General features: G+C 34.0%; 3 protein-coding genes across 8 annotated transcripts in view; 1 reads left to right on the top strand and 2 right to left on the bottom strand.

Moving 5' to 3' along the window:
• LOC111000007 (protein MTSS 2) overlaps nt 1–24,500 on the top strand; it is a 122,815-nt gene that overhangs the window by 33,995 nt on the left and 64,320 nt on the right. For all 5 annotated transcript variants that reach the window (XM_045632229.1, XM_045632231.1, XM_045632230.1 and 2 more), the window contains exons 2-3: nt 14,382–14,443; nt 15,386–15,459. In XM_045632229.1, coding sequence (XP_045488185.1) covers nt 14,382–14,443; nt 15,386–15,459 — 136 coding nt within the window. The remainder of the gene's footprint in view (nt 1–14,381; nt 14,444–15,385; nt 15,460–24,500) is intronic.
• Nucleotides 15,626–22,650, bottom strand: LOC111000010 (phenoloxidase-activating enzyme). Of its 2 annotated transcripts, XM_022269318.2 has the most exons (6): nt 19,266–19,349; nt 18,024–18,184; nt 17,195–17,378; nt 16,887–17,031; nt 16,402–16,598; nt 15,627–16,291 (listed from the first exon to the last, which is right to left on the bottom strand). In XM_022269318.2, exons 1-6 carry the CDS (start codon nt 19,315–19,317, stop codon nt 15,882–15,884), a joined length of 1,149 nt encoding a protein of 382 aa, XP_022125010.2. In that variant the 5' UTR covers nt 19,318–19,349; the 3' UTR covers nt 15,627–15,881. The 2 variants fall into 2 exon arrangements, with proteins under 2 accessions (XP_045488190.1, XP_022125010.2); XM_045632234.1 differs by lacking the exons at nt 18,024–18,184; nt 19,266–19,349 and adding an exon at nt 22,588–22,650 and having other exon boundaries at nt 15,626–16,291.
• Nucleotides 19,777–24,014, bottom strand: LOC123689976 (phenoloxidase-activating enzyme-like). The gene is made up of 6 exons (XM_045632233.1): nt 23,898–24,014; nt 22,816–22,976; nt 21,975–22,227; nt 21,665–21,809; nt 21,132–21,328; nt 19,777–21,030 (listed from the first exon to the last, which is right to left on the bottom strand). The coding sequence occupies exons 1-6, from the start codon at nt 23,947–23,949 to the stop codon at nt 20,621–20,623; spliced, it is 1,218 nt and encodes a 405-aa protein (XP_045488189.1). The 5' UTR covers nt 23,950–24,014; the 3' UTR covers nt 19,777–20,620.

Raw genomic sequence — 24,500 nt, 5'->3', positions numbered from 1 at the left:
AATTGATGATTAGTAAGTCTCGTCTTTCGGCTTTTAGTTCATTGACGTAATAATGATTCTTTCTATTAGATTTGTGTCATCAATATAATCTTACATAGAAGTATACTAAGCTCAAGATAAATTATATACTTTTTTTGATATATTTTATTTGATCAAACGTAACAATGTTTCGAGGGCAAAGTCCAAATGCGCCTTGTACGAGCCAAGGCTACCTTTCTGCTGACGCAGACTTTTTTGGTTGGAAATCGTATCGACTAAATAGCTGAGATACATATAAAGGTGATTTCTTAAATAATTTCATTGAAAAACACAATCATTACCAAAAACTAATACGTACTTTAAAATATATTTACACTTATATTACTTATTACTTACTTTTTTATATTTTATAGGCCGCCAGGGCCTATCGCTTTCGAGCTAACTTTTCCAGGCAACCGGAAACTAGGGATATGGACAGTAGTCTACAGTAGTCATTTTAGGAAGAGATGCTTCTTTAACTGACACCGATGTAGCGCAAACGAATTACATTCAATTCAAAATAATAAGTATAATATAGAAAGTGAAAGTTATCGTTGATGGATGAGAAGTTTGATAGGTATTGTAACGATTTCCGATAAATGACCGACCTTTGCCTGACATCTGAGGTATTATTGGGGCACGATCTGCCGACGAATCAGATTATTGATATTAGAATATAATAGAGGTTTGTTGGAGTAATGAAAGTTTGCTATTTATTTAATTATTAGTTACAGTTAATATACAAATTTTAAAACAAGACAATACAGAAAGCCAAAAGGATTACATAGATAAACAATAGATATAAAACAAGTAAGTACATTAATAGACAAAAATATATTTAAAAAAAAACTAAATAAAACTGATATTGCAAATTTGAAACAACAAATATCTAATTTTACAAATAAATGCCTAAACAAAATAAGGTTCTAAAGAGATCTTTTTATTTAATCTATTTGCTGAACAGGTTCATTTTTTTTATTCATATGTTACAAAATATACACCTATGAACTTCAAAAAACAGAAATATACATTAAATGCGTCCAATTTTAAATTTACTGCCAGTTCTCAAATCAAGGGCGTAGAACGGAAAAGAAGAACTGGCGATAAACTCGCCGCCACTTTTTAAATCGCCGTTTTGTTTTATACAACGTTTAATAGGAGCTGCATCCATTACTCCATAATCTACTTAAGTAATAAAATAAAAAGAGTTCTTGTTTTTTTATTTGTATAACAGGGGTAAACCTGATGTTTAGTGACTCCTATGGACACCCAATGTCAGATGGTTCCCTAGCTTTTTTAGAATTGGAACGCCATTTTGAAGGTCAATTGGTGTATATTTGTTCATGATTATCAATTTGATAAAACGCCATTATCAATTATTCTTAATCTCCCTTTCTCACTCTCTCTCCATCAGACTCAAGCGCTCTCTCCCTTTTCTTCGACAAAAACGCTGCACATCTTCGTGACGTTCCCAAAAAAAAATTAACCTTCATGCGCCCAAAGAAGTTTCACTACAAATACCCATGTAAACATATTTCAATAAATAAGTAAAATATTTCACCGTTTTATTAACTAATGTGAAACTAAATTGTTTGTTACCCAATTTTAGTTTGTACAATAGTTTGAGAGAAAGGTTAGATACTAGTTACATACAGGGCAGAATATTACAATAGATCAGCCCACGCCCAGTTAACTTTTGATGGAAATATTAATAGGTACACGATGTACTTCAACTATATGCAGAATTTTATTATAAATAGCTGCCCCCGCAAACTTCGTCTCTCCATATAAGCCTACCTTTTTACTACATATGGAACATGTTGCTATGCTACCCCATAGACTGTTTGGTTTTCTGGAATGAAAACTTTTCCATTTTTCTGTGATTTTTCTCTATGTATAAACTTCAGATTTAAAGTGTAACTGCTTAACTAACAAATTAAAAATAGGGCCTGATCATAGAGGGTAGATAAAAATTATTAATTAATTAATTAATTAATAATTAAATTAATTAATTAGTATTTAGTATCAGCATTGCACCCGTGCGAAGCCGGGGCGGGTCGCTAGTATTGTAATAAAAAAAACTTCAACATTATATTAGATTTACGCAAGTAACGCTTATTCATCGAAATTCAGTAATTCCGACACGCGCTTCCAATTGGAATAAAACATCCTGGTCTCTACAACACTTTCTAAGGTTATTGTGTCGGATTTGATGCAATTCCGATTCCGCACACGAAATTCATGTTAATGGAGTATCTATTGCGAGTAAAATATACTTTCTAAGATAAAACAATTTTGTTTTGTGATATTGTAATGGATTATCCATTTGTAATTGTGTATTTCTGACGTTTACATATGTTCTTTTGTTTTTAAACGTATTTTTTTAGGATTATAATTTAGTCTTGTCATATTTTGCGATTAGTTCGAAATTTTAGGTTTACAAAAAGAGTATCTGTGTATGCACCATAATTGTTTAAATAATTGAAGGGGAAGGGTAGGTACGTCTGTAGACACTATATAGACTTTGTTTGCTTTTATATTGGAAGTCTTTTTTATAATATGAGACATGACAAACGAGCCTGCGAGACGCCCAAAAAGGGCAGTCATCGCAGCCCATTTTTAGTGGGTCCGTTGCCGGCCTTTAAGGGAGCAGTAGGTTCGAAATAGTTGAAGGTCGTATCTCTCAGGGAAAACATCCACCGATAGTCGATACCACAGTTCGATAGTTCGCAACTAGTTCACTGTTGTAAGCGAAGTGCAAAGTAAAGATTCCACGGATTTTTTACCCTGATTTGATTTAGACGGTGGTCATGAGCTGCGTTATTTGTCTTTTATATCTAAAGAAATGTAAATATTAGGGGGGTAGGCCCCAAACAGACAGATTCGACGACTTTAAGACACCTTTAGCTTTATTTTCATTGGAATTTATCGGTCTATATAAACGACATAAGGGTTTTATATTATTATATTAATCTTATTAGGAGATTAAAGTAAGAATTATAAGTTTGTTTTGTGAATAAATGAATCACGTAGGTGTGTTTTCTGATGGGCGTCAATTATACTAATTGCTCAAGAAAGTTTGGTCGGCGCGGGCGTGCGTTGCTTGGTAGCGGTAATAATGCAATTGATTTTATTTGGTTGGATAACGGATTTGTTAGACGAATATTTATTTGTACGGGAAATAATTACATTCAATGAGATAAAGGTGTGTAAAAGCCCTACGAATAGTTTGTTATGTTACAGTGAAATTGTTCTAGTATTGGAAACATTATTAATTTTATAAGGATTTGTGCAATTTGTTTAAATATTATGTAGTACCGTATAGCAATCAATAATGTTGGCGTATACATATACTACTAAAATAAACTTCCGCTAAGTATTTTACTGTTATGACGCGTAGATCAACCAATCAATGTGTACAGTTAGATTATGATTAAATGCAATTACGTAGCTATAAAAACCGTTAATTCTAACCCTGTGGGTCATTTAATGGAGTTCTGCAGATGCTGTATCAATGCGATAGAATATCGTAGATCCGAAAAAATTAAGTATCACTCTGATGGCTGAAAGTCTACGATCTAGCGAGTTATCGACTCAACTGCCGGTGTGGGTGTTCTCTGTGGGTAACGACCTTCAATTGCTCGAAAAGTATACTCCTCCGTCAAAGGCCGGCAACGCATCCACTAAAAATGGCTGCGGATGGACTGCTATGACTGCGCTTTTTTGGCGTCCCGTAGGTTCGTTATCATTAAAAAAGATAGTTGCGTAAGTCCGGTCGCGTGGTAATAGGAAATTGTAGTAGTTTTCTTCTATTTAGAGGTTAATATAAATCTTCCTCTTGAATCTCCCCGTTATTTTGAAAACTGCTTTAGATCCTGGTACGTGGTTTAAATGTGACATCGCTGTTTGTTGATCAGATGGGAGAATTGGAAATATAGGAAGGTCTCAATCAATTAGATTTATTGTTACTGTCATATCTAATGATTTCGATTTGCATGACATTGATTTTTGGACTTTTTTATGGACAAGAAATTTGGACTAATAAACTGTATATAAATTAACCTTAGTTTATTAAGGAAAAATAAATATTGTTTTTCAACATTTTTTTTGTGCAATTTGGAAAAATAAAAATAAAATATGTTTATTATGGAATATAAGATACGGGTATCAGTTATTCCACGTCATTAAATTTGAATCGGTAGATATCCTTACTCATCGGCAAACAACAGGGTTGTAGTCCGGACAGGGTAGAACCAGATCGATTTACTCACTCACTCCGCTAGCACTGCGACCCAAAATGAGAATCTTCCAGCGCTCCATGTCCTGTGCCACCAGCCAGCCTGCCTATCAGCTCCGGTTCAGGCCGGCCAGTTTAGCCTCATTTACAGTCCGATTTTAACATGTGTTAATGTACGCTCAAGGTGCCCCAGCCAACGTGGTCGATGATGAAACTCTGCAACAATCCAAACCACTCCTCTGAATGTAATGGTATTAATATTACCAATAGGAATCCTGATTTTATATTATTTTTATATATTATATTTTTAGAGTATCATCGTTCGCGAGTTTCACTGTTTACCCTTTTCACGTCTGACTTTTACAGTTTGGTGCAAAGTCGTAAAGTTTCTATCAACAATGATTAATGGTTTCTTCATTCTAGGCGATGATTATTTGGCACATCATTGAATTAATTCGGTTATTTATGCCGTGTCAAGTGGGATGACGGTATGTGATCCGAATTGTTTGGGGTATCAGTCATTGACTGTTTTAGGATACAGAAAATTATTTAGGTTATATTTGTGTATTGGTTGCTTGATTTTTTGACAAAGGCATGTAAAAATCAATTTACTTGTATTATTTACTTAGTGTATTATAGGGTTTTTTGGTACTTAATTATTAACGCCACCGCGGCAATAATTCTAGAAATCCTTTGCCCGAATTTGATAATATTATTTATTGTTTGGTTAGGTTAGTATATTAATATTTTATTTAAATTACTGCATCCGGTGCATGAAAGTGGTTAGGGGTAATTATTCTCAATAATCTCCAAAAATTGCGTGACGTAATACTTGAACGCTCCCTTATACACTTTTAACACTTTACCCTTATATTTTTTCTTATTCTTACTAGGTTTGCCTGGAAGAGATATCTTCTTAGCGATAAAGCTATAAAGCGCGATAAGGAGGCGCCTTAATACACGTTATCTGAATGTAAATTATAAATAAAAAATAGAGAGTTTCCAAACATCTTGGTAATTAAAAATGTCCCTTCAAAAAACTAATGAACACAAGAGCCAATCACAACGCAATCAAAGTCAAGGGGCGACTAAAATAGACGCCATATTGAGGGTGCTTGAAAAATTCAATTTATAAATCATTGACCTGGATGCATTGGGTATGGGCAAATAGAATTGGACCCAAATGAGATTCCGTGGGTAGGTGTGACGCAGGCGTAATGACGAAGGCTATGGGTGTTTTTGGGTATGTGGGTAGCACTAGTTTTCAAATTTAAATTAAAATTAACACTGCTGGTAACAGCCTTTTTGCTGTATATTTATTGGACGTCGAGGCAGAATACGAAATTCCACCCGTATCACCAGGATGTCCGCCGTTCCACCACCAGCTGCCCACTGAAGTATTTCCGAATCAATTCGACTTAGGGTCCTTCAAGAAAAGAGCGTACCAATTCTTAAAAGGCCGGCAACGCACTCCCGAGCCCTCTGGCATTCAGAGTGTCCATGGGCGGCGGTATCACTTAACATCCGGTCAGCCTCCTGCCCGTTTGCCCCCTGTTCTATAAAAAAAATTAACTCGCACTGCCCAGAAGATCACGAAATCGATACAGAAATCTGAGGCTGAGGAGGATTATACAAATTTAAAAAAAAATGTAATTCATATAAACACGAGTAATAAATAAAACCTAGTAATAATAAATTCATTTTGTTTTTATAGTACAGGGGGCATACCGGCATGAGACTTATTTGTTATAAAGTGATACCGCCATAGATACTCAATGTTAGCGGGCTCGTGAGTGCGTTCCAAGTCTTTTTTAGAATTAGCGCACATCTTGATGGATGCTAAGCGAATTGGTTCAAAAATCCTTACGTGGGTAGCGTAGGTGGGTCTAAAGCCTAGATGTGGAACGAAATTTTTTAACGATTTCTAACGATTATAATAGTCAAATATAATCATACATGAGAATGATTAGTATTTGATAAAAAAACTGCATGTATCTAAAAAAATGTTTTAGAGAAGCATCGTCATAAAGTTACCGTCCTGGTTATAATCTAATGTTTTTGTCCCAAATTTCGCAAAAGAGACTATTAATTTCACTTATTACTTAACTCCTCTTATTTTGACATTTGACATACTTTTAACTGTTATCATATCACCATACCTTCATTGACCAATATATTTTTACTTAAACATTCCAATCCTTTATACAAACATGGTAATCTCAAGATAGGGCAATCTGGAGGAAATCATAATCTGTCACGGCCATCGCTGACACATGTCTCTGGACGATTCTTCACGGGGCATTATCGCTAGATTCCCTGGGGAACGTTTACATTTCACCCGCCGTGGTACATATTATAAAATACAATAAATTATGGTATACTGTCTACCAATTCGACTTAGGGTCCATTTTATGTATTAGGTCCAAGAAAAGAACTTATCTTTTATTTCTGTTTATGTACACTCGTAACCATAATATATAAAATCATACGGATAAAAAAACAAAAAAAGTAGGTTACATAAGTTATTAGGCCTAATATGGAACAATAAAAAAGAAACACCTGCAGAGCGTAAGGTACAAGAACAGCATAATTAATAAATAAAAAGAAACCAATTATTAATGGGCTGGCAACGCACTCGCAAGTCCTCTGGAATTTAGGTTGTCAATAGTGTATCTTTTAACGTCAGGTTAGCCTGCTGTGTATACAAAACTTTTCTATACAAAACAAAACTTCTAGAAGATTGAATATGCTGAAAGCTTTTATATTTCAGTGAGACTTAAATAAACACAAATAAATTGTATTTCGTATCAATAATTCCTCGAATCTTTTGGAGGGCTTTTCTCTGAAACTAAGTTACGAGGTACTGTTGCTAGGGACTTAGTAATTTCGATGTGAACGAAAATATACTCTTTCTTGTTCGCATAAAGTATACTATTCGGTAAATGCCCGAAAGGTAAGGTTTTGATCAGAGCGATAGCGGGGTTTTTAAAGATCAGTTCTAGCTAGTTTCCTCACGATGTTCCCCTTCAACGTTCGAGCGAATGTTACATGCCGAAACATAGACAGAAAGTTCGTTAAGTTAAGTGATACCGCCGCCCATGGACAGTCACATTGCCAGAAGGCTTGCAAATGCGTTGCTGGCCTTTTAAGAATTAGTACGTATTATAATTAGTAAGTCGAATTGGTTCGGAGATACTTCAGTGGGCAGGTGGTGCGGTTATAATTATGATTTGTTTATAAATTATTAGAATATCGTCAGAAAATTCGCTTCCGCCGTTTTTACGCGCAGACCCTCAAGGATTTGCCCTTGGTAGCAATTTGTATGTCAATAAACGAGACGTCAATCGGAGTCGAAATATATTGCGTACACACAATTACTTGATATTGATGCTGGGAATTAATTTGACCTTTTTGGAGCAATTGATATTTATATCTTGGTGGTAGTGTCGAGATAAACGGTTATGTTTAGGTAATTATTTAGTTTTTTGTGTGACACAAAATACTGTTTATCTATCCTAATATTATAAAGCGGATACATTTGTGTTTTTGTATGGATATAATGATTTCACACAAAAAGTACCTATTGAACCGATTTCGATTTCTTCCACCAGTAAAAAGCTTTATCTGCACTGACTGACATAGATTATATTATTGACTTAGGGTTATATTATTGAATAAAAATTCAATAATATAACCTAAGGTTTTTTTTCACAAAAAAAATTGTCATCGCTTGCGCTGTGGAAATCATTGATGGTAGAACAAAAAAATTTTGTTCTCTATTAAGTATGTAACAAAATATAATAGAGAACAACATTTAATACGTATACAAAAAGAATGTTTTACCCGTGGGCTATATGTTGGCTTATCCCGAGTCGGAACTATAGGACAGGAAATTATTTTGTTGCCACAAAACAAAACTACGTCAAATGTTGTGTATAGGGAAGTTCTACACATAAATCTCACCTCTAATATTATAGGAAAAAGTTTTGCATGTTTAATTTATCTATTTTTTTAACGATTTAAAATATTCGATTCGATTTATAATATAAATCTTTTATTACCTAAATCAAGAATTTTTCAGTACTTGAAGGTATTTTTAAATTTAGGACAAACTACGTGACTGATGTTACGAATTAAAAAAAAATATTAGATATACATATATTCGTTGTAAAGTAAATCTTTATATTGATTATATTATGAATGTAACTGTATCTAATAATCTGAAACGAAGTATTTAAAAACTAAATCTATAAAGCACTCGAAAGTAAGTAGGTATATATATACAGTTTCTTTTGGTTCATCTCGAAGTCTATTACTTCGTTGGCACTGCGACTCAAAATGATTTTTGGTTTCCAAAAGGAACGGTCTGCTCCCGGCCCTTAATGTGCAGATTATGAATTCATATCGTTAATATAATTCAAAGATAATATCCGCTCAACGATCGTGATGTCTCAATAGACCAGTCCTTCCGATCTATTTTAGATTGGCCCTGTTTTGTTTTTGAATTACGGTTGAGGTGTGGAGTGATACCGCCGGTTTCTGATGTTTTTTAGATGGGGTTTCACATGGGTTAAGGATTTTGTGATAAGTACGGTTCAAATTAGCTTTTACAAGAGTGCCTGATTGTAAATTTTAGTAATTAAATGCGATGCAATTGTTATCAAATTACACCACATATTCTAGAGCTAGAAGACAGGCAGTAGGCAGCAGATGAGTAGATGCTTCCAATCGGAAGAATGGATGCATATGACAGCACCATAGATTCGTTCATATCCTTAGAGCTGATTGCGAATACCCGCTGAAGAAAAGAAAATCGAAATACAAATTTACATCGAACACTACGGTTATATGTGCTAATTATAGTTTTTTTTAATTAAATTTACATTACATTATTAACTCTAGGTTTCGAAAGCTAAATAGCTGCTGAAATAAACTGAATAATTTTGGTTCGGTTTTATCGATAAATGAGAATCGTTCGCTAGAATAGTAAAGGAAAACATCGTAATAAACGACGTGCGTCAGGCATAGGAGGCTGATCACCTACTTGCCTATTAGATTAACAAATGATCATGTAATCTGAGGCCCAGACCTAAAAAGGTTGTAGCGCCATTTCAACTAATTTTATCCTTTTTTATAACAAATATTGGACGTTGCAACTCTTGTTAATTCTGTGTTAAACAAAAAACAGTGGCGCTAAAACTAACGATTTGCGCTTCAGATTACTTATATGGTACCGTGATCATTTCTAATAGGCAAGCAGGTGCCTAGGAAGTGTTTTTTAATTAACCATCGTTATTATAGTTCTCTTTAGCAAGATTCAAGGTTGCTAAACTGTTTAAAAATCAATTTACCATGAACTAGCAACGCATTAACTTCAGTCCTAGCTTTATGTGCCTGACGCGTTTTTCTTCACTGTACCTATGTCCGTGTTAATTAAGCTTTTACAAGGAAAATCCATTGCACAGCCGTGATTCGAACTCTATTCTCGTGGTTGAGAGGATTGCTCAAGCCGCTAGGCCAACGCCGCTCTTAAATTATCAAACAAATAAAATGGGTCAAGCAATGATTGATACTACGAAGATTTAGTTCCTGATATTGCGTTTACTATAAAATACATCAAAGCGTGTTTATGAAGAACGTAAATAAGATTTATTCTGTGGAACTGAGAAACTGCATCAATCATCACTACATATGTCTGTTTAATTATTGTAAGGCTGGCTGGTTTTATTTTATTAAAGGCTACAATTAGCCTGAGTCTACCGATCTGAAAGTTGTTTAGTCAGGAATCAAACCTTTGAAAGCCCCACTTAAGGTGACCAACTATTTTTGGTTCAAAAAGACTGCAAGTTTTTCATAAGTGAAAGAAAATCCATAAAAACTTTATAATCTTTTAAAAACATATTTTTCTTCGAAGTGGATTTTTTTTCTAAATGAGGATGTTCGTCTAATAATGTAGTTAAGACCGCACAGAAAGTTGCGACTTCTTACTGCATCAATAATAATCATTCCCTAGTGAAAATACCCTTTTAACAGCAGCATTAGTGCACTGAGAACATAACGAAATTTCTATTAAAACATTTTAATTTTCATGTGGGATATGTTCTACTCTAAAATTTTGTCAAGGTTCTCATTTGTCAAGGTTTATTTTGTCATCGTTACATTTCTTAAAATTTTCTTCAATTAAATATAAATGTACTCTTAGAATTTCTTAAATATTCTTTAAAATAATACAAATGAGCACTTTCAGAGTAGGTATAGGATTTGAAAAGAGTACGGTCAATGAAAAAAAATTACAAAGCTCAGTAAATGAGTTTTTTTTTTTGATATTCGAGGTGGTAATGCATTTGCGCACCCCACACCAAAATCTCTGCTATTCAGAGACTGGGTGAACAATACCTACTAAAAACACCTCGACAAGTTCCTACAAAGCCGCGTTACAGAGGCTTCGGGGTCGCTGTGTATGAGTATAGTTGGTGACCTTATTATACATAAATATATATGTATATATATATATACGCATATAGAGCATATGCTGCGATGTCTTCAACATACCAAATGCTTCAGGCACCAGTGAAGCCTTATAAAGGGTCGTGCACTGTTGTCCTGACTTGGGCAAGCCTTTAGCTCGTTCGACCGTGATATCTGCGTACAATTTACACTTTACGACATACGACATACGACACGACTTGTACTTGTATTTCAATTGCTAGAAACATGCCCAAAGATGGTTTCTTAGCTTTATTAACTAGGTTACTTTATTAATTAGGTAATAGTAACCAAGTATAATAATTATGAACGTCAACAAAACAGATGTTAAATTGAGATGTTCAACTATTATTAGTAATGGATTTAAAAGTGCTGGAAAGAGAGACTACATACGACGAATACATAACTTCAATACGGTAAAAAAGTGTTTTTATTTAAGATAGAATTTATTTAGCAGTAATTATCGTGTCGATTTATTTTCAGACCTAGGAAGTATTTTTTAATTAACCATCGTTATTATAGTTCTCTTTAGCAAGATTCAAGGTTGCTAAACTGTTTAAAAATCAATTTACCTTGAACTAGCAAAGCATTAACTTCAGTGCGAAATTAATTATCTTAATATAAATTACGCGTCACGTTGTTTGTCCGCTATGGACTCCTTAACTACTTAACCCATTTCAATCAAATTTGATTGCCATGTGTAGTTTGGTCTGACATACAAGATAGGATAGCTTACATAATTCTACTGTACGTGTGTATGTCACTGAACTCCTCTTAAACGGCTGGGCCTTTGTACGCGATCCTGCATGGTTTATATTCACAAATCAGCCCGGCAGATGGCGCTACAGTCGGTACTTTCATTCTTTGTTTAACATCCTGATCGCTTGAAATATCATGCAGTCATCGTCACAGACAACGTCTGTGAACGACTACAAAACTGTTTGAGAAGCATTAACTCTAATGTAATATTATTTTGTATAGATGGTTACGTTAAGTAGAAATGCATTTGTGTATTTATTTTGTTACTACACCTACTTTAGATTATCGGCTGGGTGAGCAATATAATACAAAGCATTTAGTTAAATGTAAATTAATCAATAAACCTTTTTCAACAAAATTTGAGGAATATTTAATGATACTAATCCTCGGGATTGATTTGCTCCACTGCAAACAGTTTGGATGCATCAAAATTCATAAAAAGAGTTTCTTCCCGCTCTACGCCCTTGACTTGCGAACTGATAGTAAATGTAAATTTAGAATATATTTAACATCGTTTCTGTTGATGTTTTTAAGTGTACTTGTTTACCTATATAAATAAAGGAAGTTTGAGTTTGAATACCTATTAATACCAAATTGGTAGTTCCTACAAGGCCGTTAGAGGCTCTGAGGTCGCTGTAACATTCTACCAGGGAATCGTGCTGCCAGTAAATAAAGGAAGCAGAATTTTTATTGAACTGTTACTATATTAATAATAAAACTATGCCATGAATTAACTTTAGATAGAATGTATTTTTTTATTATAGATAAGTATGCTATCAGCCTACTGTGAAATATTTTGTCGATTTTGGCTCTAAGCCTACCCAGTACAGAGGGATGCTTGTCCAAATAGTATGCACTATATATCGTATCCGTAGGTTGTAAAAATGACAGGTCAATGAACCGAACGGCGGCATTAGGGAAATGGCAGGCGCATTTTCTGACGGTCACCAAACTACCTTGTTACTGTAACGACCGTTATGGTTTATGAGGGCTAATGATCACGCTGGGATTTGCCCTATTTTATCTTAATTTAAGCTGCAAATGTCGTTAAATTAGTATGTCAATTGTCATTATAATTCTTTATTGGACAGCTGTCATAGTGACAATACAGCAATAAAATGTTCAAATACAGATTTATTTAATAGTAATTTGATATGCAAAAGTTACACGAACTGTCGACATTGAAATGTACCGTAAGCATATCTAATTAGCTATGACTAAATTAACTGGAATAAAATCTAAACCTAATGATTTCTTATGTAATCTGTATATAGAAATAAACTAAAAGGCGTTATGTAGTGAAATAACTTTTAAATAATTGCTGTATATTAATACACTATTTACAATTATGTCAGTCACGTGAAACTAAACGAAGCATTCGCATGTCTGTCCTGATACTATGTTTAAGTTTATTTTCGTAACTTAAAGTCTCTTGCAGATCTATATATATGTGTATTTGTATAATTTAAAAATGATAATTAACAGACACACTTGACGTTTAATCACATGTCTACAAGCTTGGACAGCCACAAGGATAAGTGTCGCCATCTTGACTAGTTGCTTTTAATTTGAAGCTTTCAATATTTTGAAAATAACAATTTTTAATCTTAATTTGATATGTAGTATTTTCAAGTTAAGAAAACTTTATTTAGTAAATGAATATTTTTTTATTGATTTGCTTAAAATGCATCTAATTTTGAAACGTTTGAATTTGTTTAAAATTCAACTAATTCACATTGTTACTTTAAACAGCTATAAAGCCTTTTAGCGCAATCACCTAATTGCCACTGTTCTACAATACAAGAGGTCAGTAGTTATTCCCATACATTAGATCAGTAGGTACAGGTCGTATAACGGGACCTTATAATGTATGATTTATATTTTGCCTAAAGAATGTTAGAAATGTGTTTGATGGAATTGAATCTTACAGAACGCGAATTTGGTATTTTGGGAGTCCTAACTTGTAAACCAACCGTCTCACAACGCACATAAAAAGTTGTTAGATCGATATAATACCATGTCGGTTAATTTATTCAGTCCAAATATCCTTCTGTATCTAGTTAGTACGTAATTAGCTAACCTAGTGATTCCCAAAGTGGTCTAGATTGACCACTAGGGGTCTATGACAACCTGCAAGGGGTCTACGTCAGCGAAAAAAAATTTGGGGGTCCATGAAATGATAATGGGGGTCCACGATAGTGGGATCTCAACTAGATATTTGATGATCGGTCAGTCAGTGAGAGTGACAAACTAGAAATACAACTACAGGTTCAAACTTAATGAAATTTATCTATCGTCTCTACACCATGCCTGCTTGTTGACTGAACTGAATTCAGAATTTGAATTTTATTCACAACGAAGCTATAGGATGGTAAGGCCGTTCCGCTGTGAAGACTGCAGTCTCCCCGCCAAAGCAGTAAAACGTGTTTTAACAACTAAATAATGTAACAAACTTTTTCATGCCTTGCAATAGACTTTGATTAACAAGAATTGTTAAGAAAAACTTTAATTATATCACATTCCTCAACAGTTTTGGCGTTCTTGAGGTTTACAAATAGCCCCGCTTCCGCTGCGGTCGTGTCGCAGTCGGATGCGTAGACAAATTGACGCCGTCCGCCTGTTATTTACATTGTACCATTTTACAGTGTATTGGATTTAAAAATAGATTTCGATTGTATGTATGGCGTTGCCCTGTAATCGACGGCCTCAGGTTGCATCGTTTTTTTAAATATCTGTTATTAAATAATATATAATATAAATTAGGGTGGCCTTATCGCAAACAGGCAGTCTCAAATCCCAAGGAATACTTGTATAATAACTTGAAATACGATGTAAGGCTAACCAGGCTTACAGTTAATAATCTTATTTTTCTCTTTTACAGAACAGCGCACCTATGTGGGAGGAATTCATATCGAAAGCTACGAAATTACATTCCGCATTGAAGTAAGTGTTATTTTTATATATTTACTTAATAAGTTCTAAGATGAAAATGATTACGTTGAGGTGCTATTTTTATCGTAGTTTCTATTAAAATTGTTTTAAAATACAGCAGTCGGTTCAATCCCCGTCGGTGCACCAATGGGCTTTCTGTGTTCGCATCTAACCAATGTCGTGTGTCAGAAGGCTGATTTATGAAATTAAATAAAGAAACGGATGCAGTCTAAGTTCCGCTATTCGATCATTATTGTTATTGTATATATGAGACAATTCAATATGACTAGTAGACTATCGGATACATTTAATAAGTACAGTAAACGCCCTTATAACACAACTTAGAAAAGAGCGTACCAATTCTTAAAAGGCCGGCAACGCACTCACGAGCCCTCTGGCATTGAGAGTGTCCATGAGCGGCGGTATCATTTAACATCAGGTGAGCCTCCTGCCCGTTTGCCCCCTATTCTATAAAAAAACTCTTTAACGCATTTTCCCTCATATAAAACGAGTATTCATATGACGCGGGAATTGCACTATATTATATTTCTGTACATTTATCATGATTTGTACGCACATATTTCATTCGTAACTGTGTTTTCTTAATATTCGATTTAAATTCCCTTTATCGAGAGAAGTTAAACGTTAATCTTTGTGCATAACCCGTTGAGAATACACCTACAACTCGTCTCTTATACCGCGGAACTATTCCGCCGTATTATAGGGATACTGTACTCTTAGTTACATAAATGACCCGAGCTCATGTGAAATATCAAATTCGCTTTGGCAATCATCATGTTTTAGATTAAATTTCATAATGCCTTTAGTTAAATTAAAATAAAATGATTTACGAAGGAGTACGAGTGCATCTGAACTTAACCAGAAAAACGTTGATTTAATTCGATTTCAAACATAGCTGAGATCTTGTGTGTTTTAATTATAAACGTTTTTCAGGTCAGCCCTAGTAGCAGTTGCTGCATTCCTTGATGCATTCCAGAAAATTGCTGATGCGGCCACAAACGCTAGAGGTGAGTAATTTATGCTTTCTTACACTCAATGCAATAGGGCTCGCGAGTGCGTTGCCGGCATTTTAAGAGTCATGTATGTGCTTTAGTATAAGGAGGCGGATGGTAAGAATAGATATATTAAGAGAAATCAAAAATTGTTTTCGGGAACACCATAATATATTATGTGTAATATTTACTAAACAGCTTAATACTAATTGAGATTCGATCTTAGAGTATTGACCTTTCATTATTTTTTCAAATTAATTAACTACTTAAATCTGTGTGTATTAAAGTTAGTGTTATAAATATTTTCTTCAAATTTTAATTTAAAACTTTATTAACTGTGCAATATTTTCCTTTAAATAAATTTTTGCTGTCTAAATTAATGGTGGTAAACGTTTACCATACATTTTGAATTCAAAATCATATTATCCAATGAAAAATTAGATTTTAATCCTACCCTCAGTAACATCCCTAATCCACTTCATATATTGAAAGACGTTAGTGTAAACGCTAGGCCAGCCAGCAATTCCACATTCACGGTAACCGAAACTCAGTACGCCAATGACAGCATAATTTGACGAACTAACTTCGTACATCAACGGACCACCCGAGTCGCCATTACAAGAGTCTTTGCCAGCTTCGCCACCCGCACATATAACATTTAAAAGTGGTAGGTCCGAATAGCGTTCCTTGCAGTAGTCGTCTCTTACAAACGGAAGTTTGACATGTTTCTTAACGTCACTTGAGTCTCCAGACTCGTCCAATCCCCACCCAGCCACAGTAAAATTTGTCTTTTTATTAAACTCTGGGAAAAAGTCGACTGTAGGCAGACAGATTATTTTTATAAAATCTGGAAAGACAGAAGACTTCAATTACGTATTTATATAGTTTGCCCTCTATTAAGAGCTATGTATGAATGTATGAACATTGAACATATAAAAAATAATAAGGAAAACGAACCTGAAAATACGGCGGCCTTCTTTAGCTTAACAAAGCCTATGTCATGCAGCCTTTTGCTTAGATTGTGGTCTGGATGCGAGAGTGTATTCTCAACTGGAATGATAACAACAGTTGAAGAGTCAAAACCACCGCCATCAGTTTCTACGGTGTCTGTTGGGAACGAGGTAATGTTGTATTCTGCTAGACGGGCGAAAAGTCTGAAATGCAATATAATACCTAAGAATTTTCACTTTATCCTATTTTCTCCTTGTTTTTCAGTTTCTCCATTTTATTATGGTTGTGAATTTATGTTCAGCAGTTGCATATTCTTAATCTCTGATGTTGACATTGTCTATTTCTACTTATTTCGCTCTAGTTTTCGTTATAGGAAATTTGTTTCAATAAACTTTTACAAATATAAAACTTTTATACAGTCGCGATAGAAATGTTTTTTTTTCTATTTTACGATTTTTAACACGAGTTGCTAATGGTGCATAAATACTTACGGTGCTCTGTTTGGCCCGTTAATGCAATGTGCAGCTGTCAAAATTAATGTTGGAGTAATTAAACTGCCGCTGCAGAGAAGGAATTCTCTGGCATATTGTAGTAGAGCTAACCAGGGATACTCATCGATGTTGGTCGCTACACCTCCTGAAATAGTAAGTTTTTTGTTTAAGAGTAGAATTGATTAATTAGTGGAATTTCATTTATAATTAAGTGGACTGCACTAAACTAAACACTTTCGTGTGTGTGTGTAGTTCCATCGGTAGTTTATCATCACGCTTACACTATAGACTTTGTACAAAATGCTTACCAAAAATTCTATTGCCGCTACTAGAGTCAATTCCGCAAGTGCCATCTGGAGCTAGGGAAATCTCATTGTTTTTTTTATCGTTGGGGTTGTTGATTTTATCATCGATAGTAGTTTCCTTTGTATATATTTTTGACGATTCGACGGGCTTAAACCGGACAGACTTTTTTCGTAATGGACAGCATACCTGAAATGTATGTTTAAAAGTTTAATCTAAAGCATTTGAATTTCTACATCCTTACTTATTGTCTTTACTAACGATTGTTACATTATTTGCTACTTAAATATCTTTGCTTCATTCATTTTTATGTATTAAGCCAAGTCGTTGAAGCAATTTTAAAGTCCCTCGTATGATTAGAGAATGACTTGTATTATAAAAATGGGATTGGAGTAACGAACTGTGTATATGTTTTCCTTAAGTATAAGAATTTGTAGAAGGAAACAATAATTAGTACTAAACATGCGCGTAAATCATATGTTATATGACGAGATTGCTGCATTAATTAAAATATTTCAGTGATTATTAAGCCTACCATTATAATTGAAGAAATTATTTATGGCTGTATGAATGAAATTGCGATTCTATGCTCAACACTAAAATTTACCTGGGATCCACGGTGTTTTGATTGAGGTAGAGTATTTTTGTCTGCAACTAAATTGTTCTACTTTTAAAAACTTATAAATGTTTTACTCAGCTGCAATAAGTTGGAAAGCTTAACGGTGCGGTAATATTAATTTTTATTTTCCGTTGGAAAAGAACACACTATTCTTCTCCCAAGCTTCGGATACGATGAAGCAGAGTCTCAGGTGTTGAATAATAATTAAATATTACCTTAGTAATATAAGTCAATGAAATCCCGCAAAACGACTGTTGTAAGAACAGTACCTCCTCTTCGCTTTTGTTTGGTCTGTTGTCCAGTTCGTACAGAATTGGACATTTTGATATCTTTTTGCAAATCCCTATACCGCCGTTTGGGACTTTGCAGAATTTTGCTACGGTACAAAAATAACAAGAATGAATTATTTTTGGTACGGGATGGTAGTACATGTTGTGTATATGAGAGCTTTAAAAAAGCTAGAGAAGTTATCTTGCTAAATATTAAAAATTGTATGTAACTTTTCATTCAAAATTAACGAAATATTGATATGGAACGATTACCTTCATGTATCTTCTGTTCTGTTAAACTACTTAATGTTTCTGGAATCTTTATAATAGAAACAGAACAGCGTCCATGGGCGACAGTATCACTTATCATCAGATGAGCCTCCTGCGCGTTTGCATAAAAAAGGATTTTGCAGATCTTAAAGTTGAGATGAATAAAAAAAACTAGAAACATTCGTAACAAAACAAAATTTACATATGCACTTGTATACGTTCTGACGCTTAAATGGAAATGGGAGTCATATTGCTAGAGCGCGGGATAAATGATTGAATTGAAGAAAACTTGTAACATCAAAATGGACAGGATCTACTGGGAAAAGATGTTTAGGACGACAAAAGAAAAGATGATGGTATAGAACTAACGGGGAAAAACTGGGTGAATGTTGCTCAAGACAAAGAGATATGGAAACATACGGAAGAGGCTTTTACCCTAAAAGTGGCCATAAAAGTACAAACATTTATAAAAGTAACTTTATTTTTTTGAACTTATACATAAAAAGTACAAGTTGTTATTCATCAATAAAGCTAAGAATTTGTCATTGTTAATGCGTGTTAACATTAGGTTCAACTCAGCGTATTTTCTTTCAACAGAATAAGTGCAATATTTAAAATAAGGTTCATTGTGAGAACAATGAGTCATTCCTAATAATTTTTAAATAGTTCTAGTATCCGAAATATTTTTATTTAAATAAAATATATTTGTGACAAACTGGTCAATGGACGCTTAGGTCACGAAAACATGATGATAACATGGTGATGTTTAAATTTCCTATGAATTTTTAAGAAATCCACAACTTGGAGCTAACGAGTTTCCAGTAACATTATTATTAATGAATTCTGCATTAAGATAATATATCTTATTCTATTCAACGTGAATACCATAAGGTATACATGTTGAATTAATAAACTCACCAGTAGCAAATACGATTAAATAGCAGAACAACAATATTTGTAATTTACACATGACGCACGCGCAGTGTACAGTGGTCGACTGGGACTGGTGGTATGTTTTTATATACAAGGAAATATTTATTTTTATAAGCGAATATAGATTTACAAGAAGGAAATAATTGTGACAGTGCTTTGGGCATTATGCCTTGTTAAATTATTTATTTATTTTTAGTTCGGTTGAATATAACCTGATTTTGGTGAATGCAGATGAAATGTAGACTTTCATTTTTTTTAGACATTATTATATCATGAATTTTAAATTTAAAATTAGCTGGAAAGATGAAGAAAAAGGGTTTGCCTTAGACCGAAAAAATCGACGGCGTGTGTCAGGCACATAAGACACATATATTTGATTGACAAATGATCATGTAACAGATACAGAAATCTGAGGCCCAGACCTAAATAGGTTGTACTTGTTGTTTAAGTTACCAAAGAGTTTCTAAAAACCTTCCCGTATATAACAAACAACAAATTAATCCAAGAAATCTTTAATAACTACACTTATGCATACAAATATAGAATAAATACAAAGTTTTTCTAAAAACAATACGTTCCTATAAAAACAGACTTAAAAATAATTAAGGTTTATTGAGTAAATCCTAGTAGCTTTTCAATAGCGATAATGATACCAATCCTGATTTTCATTATGCTAGTGCGATGTAGTTCTCAATAGTGGTAGCCCTGACAAGGCTGCCTTGGGATTGTGAGGAACAAAAACTCATGGGCTCTGGCCACTCGAAGCTTCAGACTAAGGAGATTTGAACACTTGTTGTTCTTGTTGGCAAGTCAGGCAATCTATGATGGATCGTTTCTGTAGCAAATTTTATTATGTCAATAATTTGAAATGAACTTTAGATTAATACAGTTAATCTTTGTCGTAGTTCACGGTAACAATTTATTTGTAGACATAGACATAACACTTATTGTAACTTGTACTGGCTCGCCTTATGAGGTGAGTCATTTATGTTTTCTTACATTCAATTCAAGAGGGCTCACGAGTTCTTTATATAAGGAGGCGGATGGCAAGAATAAATGTCAGAGTAAAAGAGAAATGATAAATTGTTTCGAACACCATAATATATTATATGTGTAAACTTTACAAAACAGCTTAATACTAATTGAGATTCGATCTTAGAGTATTGTCTATTTAACCAAACTTTTGATTATTTAACTAAATTAATTAACTAAATCTGTGTGTATTAAAGTTAGCGTCATAAATATTTTCCTTTAAATAATTTTTTGCTGTCTTAGTTAATAATAGGTGGTAAACGTTTACCATACATTTTGAATTCAAAATTATAATATCCAATGAAACATTAGATTTTAACCCTACCCTCAGTAACATCCCTAATCCACTTCATATATTGAAAGACGTTAGTGTAAACGCTAGGCCAGCCAGCAATTCCACATTCACGGTAACCGAAACTCAGTACGCCAATGACAGCATAATTTGACGAACTAACTTCGTACATCAACGGACCACCCGAGTCGCCATTACAAGAGTCTTTGCCAGCTTCGCCACCCGCACATATAACATTTAAAAGTGGTAGGTCCGAATAGCGTTCCTTGCAGTAGTCGTCTCTTACAAACGGAAGTTTGACATGTTTCTTAACGTCACTTGAGTCTCCAGACTCGTCCAATCCCCACCCAGCCACAGTAAAATTTGTCTTTTTATTAAACTCTGGGAAAAAGTCGACTGTAGGCAGACAGATTATTTTTATAAAATCTGGAAAGACAGAAGACTTCAATTACGTATTTATAGTTTGCCCTCTATTAAGAGCTATGTATGAATGTATGAACATATCAAAAATAATAAGGAAAACGAACCTGAAAATACGGCGGCCTTCTTTAGCTTAACAAAGCCTATGTCATGCAGCCTTTTGCTAAAATTGTGGTCTGGATGCGAGAGTGTATTCTCAACTGGAATGATAACAACAGTTGAAGAGTCAAAACCACCGCCATCAGTTTCTACGGTGTCTGTTGGGAACGAGGTAATGTTGTATTCTGCTAGACGGGCGAAAAGTCTGAAATGCAATATAATACCTAATTTAGTAAAGGTTGATCATCACCGTCTTGGCGCCTGATTCTTGCAAAAATTTTCACTTTATCCTATTTTCTCCGGTTTTTTCAGTTTCTCCATTTTATTATGGTTGTGAATTTATGTTCAGCAGTTGCATATTCTTAATCTCTGATGTTGACATTGTCTATTTCTACTTATTTCGCTCTTGTTTTCGTTATAGGAAATTTGTTGCAATAAACTTTTACAAATATAAAACTTTTATACAATCGCGATAGAAATGTTTTTTTTTTTCTATTCTACGATTTTAACCACGAGTTGCTAATGGTGCATAAATACTTACGGTGCTCTGTTTGGCCCGTTAATGCAATGTGCAGCTGTCAAAATTAATGTTGGAGTAATTAAACTGCCGCTGCAGAGAAGGAATTCTCTGGCGTATTGTAGTAGAGCTAACCAGGGATACTGATCGATGTTGGTCGCTACACCTCCTGAAACAGTAAGTTTTTTGTTTAAGAGTAGAATTGATTAATTAGTGGAATTTCATTTTTTATTAAGTGGACTGCACTGAACTAAACACTTTCGTGTGTGTGTTTGTAGTTCCATCGGTAGTTTATCATCACTCTTACACTATAGACTTTGTACAAAATGCTTACCAAAAATTCTATTGCCGCTACTAGAGTCAATTCCGCATGTGCCGTCTGGAGCTAGGGAAATAATCTCATTGTTTTTTTTATCGTTGGGATTGTTGATTTTATCATCGATATTAACAGTTGGATTCGTCTCTGGTCTAGAAAGAACAATTGGTTTCGGTTCTGGTTTCGGTTCTGGATTTGGTGTAGTTTCCTTTGTTACTGTATATATGACGGGATTAATCCTGAAAGATGTTGTATCTAATGGACAGCACACCTGAAATGTATGTTTAAAATTTTAATCTAAAGCATTTGAATTTCTACATCCATACTTATTGTCTTTACTAACGATTGTTATATCATTTCCTATTTAAATATCTAAATATTTGCTTCATTCATATTTATGTGTAAAGTCAAGTGGTCGATGAAGCAATTATTTAAAGTTCCTGTTATGATTTGAGAAAGATTTGTATTATAAAAAATGGGATTGGAGTAACGAATTGTGTATATTATGTTTCCTCAAGTATAAGGATTTGTAGAAGGAAACAATAATTAGTACTAAACATGCGCGTAAATCATATGTTATATGACGCGATTGCTGCATTAATTAAAATATTTCAGTGATTATTAAGCCTACCTGGGATCCACGGTGTTTTGATTGTGGTAGACATTTTTTGTCGTCCATTAAATTGTTATACTTTTAAAAACTTATAAATGTTTTACTCAGCTGTAATAAGTTGGAAAGCTTAACGGTTCGGTAATATTGTTTTTATTTTTTTCCGTGGGAAAAGAACACACTAGTCTTCTCTCAAGCTTGGATACGATGAAGCAGAGTCGCAGCTGTTGAATAAAAATTAAATATTACCTTAATAATATAAGTCAATGAATTCCCGCACATCGACTGTTGCAAGAACAGTTCCTCCGCTTCGCTTTTGTATGGTTTGTTGTCCAGTTCGTTCAGAATTGGACATTTTGATATGGCTTTGCATTCACCTGCACCGCTATTTGGGACTTTGCAGAGTTTTGCTACGGTACAAAAATACTAGAATGAATTATTTTCGGTACGAGATGGCAGTACATGTTGTGTATATGAGAGCTTTTATAAGCTAGAGAAGTGATCGTGCTTAATCTCAAAAATCGTATGTATTTATATTCAAAATTACCGAAATATAGATACGAAACGATTTTCTGAATGAATCTTCTATTCTGATAAACTACTTAATGATTCTGGAATCTTTTAATATGGAAACTAAATTGTCCATTGGCGGCGGTACACCTTAATATGAGATGCCTCCTGCCCGTTTGGAGATTTCGCAAAGAACTATCTTAAAGTTGAAATGAATAGTAGTATAAATAAGTAGCTCAAAAGTCTGAGGCTCAAATGGAAATGTGCGGGTCATATTGCTAGAGCGCGGGATAAAATATGGACACTTGAACAACAAAATGGACTAGATCCTCTGGGAACAGGACGATAAAAGAAAAGACAGAAGAGAAGAACTAGCGGGGAAAACTGTGTGAATGTTGTTCAAGACAAAGAGATACGGAAATAGATTTTACCTTCAAAGTGGCCATATAAATACAAACCAAAGCTAACCTAATTTTCTTGATTTTTTCAATGTCAATAGATGTTAACGGTAGATTCAACCCAGCGTATGTTTAGCACACCATAAGTGCAATATTTTAAAAAAAGCTTTTTTATTGAAACAATTATTTCTAATAACTTAAATAGTAATAGTGTCTGCAATATTTTAATTTCATATAAATAAAATATAACAATTAATGATTAACTGGGCAATGATTGGTTGGGTCACGATAACAATATGTTGAATGATGTTTTAATTTTTAAGAAATCTTAAACTTGGAGCTAACCTGTTGCTAGTAACATTATTATTAATGAATTCTGCATTAAGATATTGTTCATATTGAATATTGAATTAATAAACTCACCAATAGAAAACACGATTAAACAGCAAAACAACAGTATTCGTAATTTACACATGACGCACGCGCAATGTACAGTGGCCGACTGGGACTGGTTTTCGCTGTGGTATGTTTTAATAATACAAGGAAATATTTATTTTTTATAAACGAATACAGATTCACAAGATTGAATTAATTGTGACAGTGCTTTGGGCATTAGGCCTTGTTAGGTTATTTATTTATTTTTAGTTAGGTTGAATATAACCTGATTTTGGTGAGGGAATGAGTGGGGATGAAATATAGACTTTCATTCTTTTAGATATTATTATATCATCCATATTAAGCTCCTTACCGAATAACGCCGGTCAACGCTCAGTGTCCAAATTGTGCATTTTGATAAACGAGTTGGGTCTGGATATCCATCCACACTCCCCCATGTGTTAAAATCAATTTTTGTTAAGGTCTTGTAATTTTAATTGATTTGTTTGATATTTGTATTATTTCTTCGTGTATGTCAATGTTTGGCTTGTGACATTACAGATAGTCCATTGTTTTTTGTTCTTTTATCAATCAGTCTGTGTGTGCGTGTGTATCTTAGATTAATTTTTTAATTCGTCATGCTATGAATTT

This window comes from Pieris rapae, chromosome 18 (assembly GCF_905147795.1).
Source record: "Pieris rapae chromosome 18, ilPieRapa1.1, whole genome shotgun sequence".
In the NCBI taxonomy this organism is placed as follows: Eukaryota; Metazoa; Arthropoda; class Insecta; order Lepidoptera; family Pieridae; genus Pieris; species Pieris rapae.
The sequence above is the reverse complement of the archived record's forward strand: the minus strand, read 5'-3'. Positions and strand labels throughout refer to the sequence as shown.

Coding starts and splice junctions, on each gene's coding strand:
- LOC111000010 (XM_022269318.2), bottom strand. CDS start 19,317: ATGTGTAAATTACAAATATTGTTGTTCTGCTATTTAATCGTATTTGCT. Junction 17,032..17,194: donor TAGCGGCAATAGAATTTTTG/GTAAGCATTTTG, acceptor TTACTATTTCAG/GAGGTGTAGCGACCAACATC. Junction 16,292..16,401: donor GAAGGCCGCCGTATTTTCAG/GTTCGTTTTCCT, acceptor CTGTCTTTCCAG/ATTTTATAAAAATAATCTGT.
- LOC123689976 (XM_045632233.1), bottom strand. CDS start 23,949: ATGTGTAAATTACGAATACTGTTGTTTTGCTGTTTAATCGTGTTTTCT. Junction 21,810..21,974: donor TAGCGGCAATAGAATTTTTG/GTAAGCATTTTG, acceptor TTACTGTTTCAG/GAGGTGTAGCGACCAACATC. Junction 21,329..21,664: donor AACGGGCCAAACAGAGCACC/GTAAGTATTTAT, acceptor ATTGCATTTCAG/ACTTTTCGCCCGTCTAGCAG.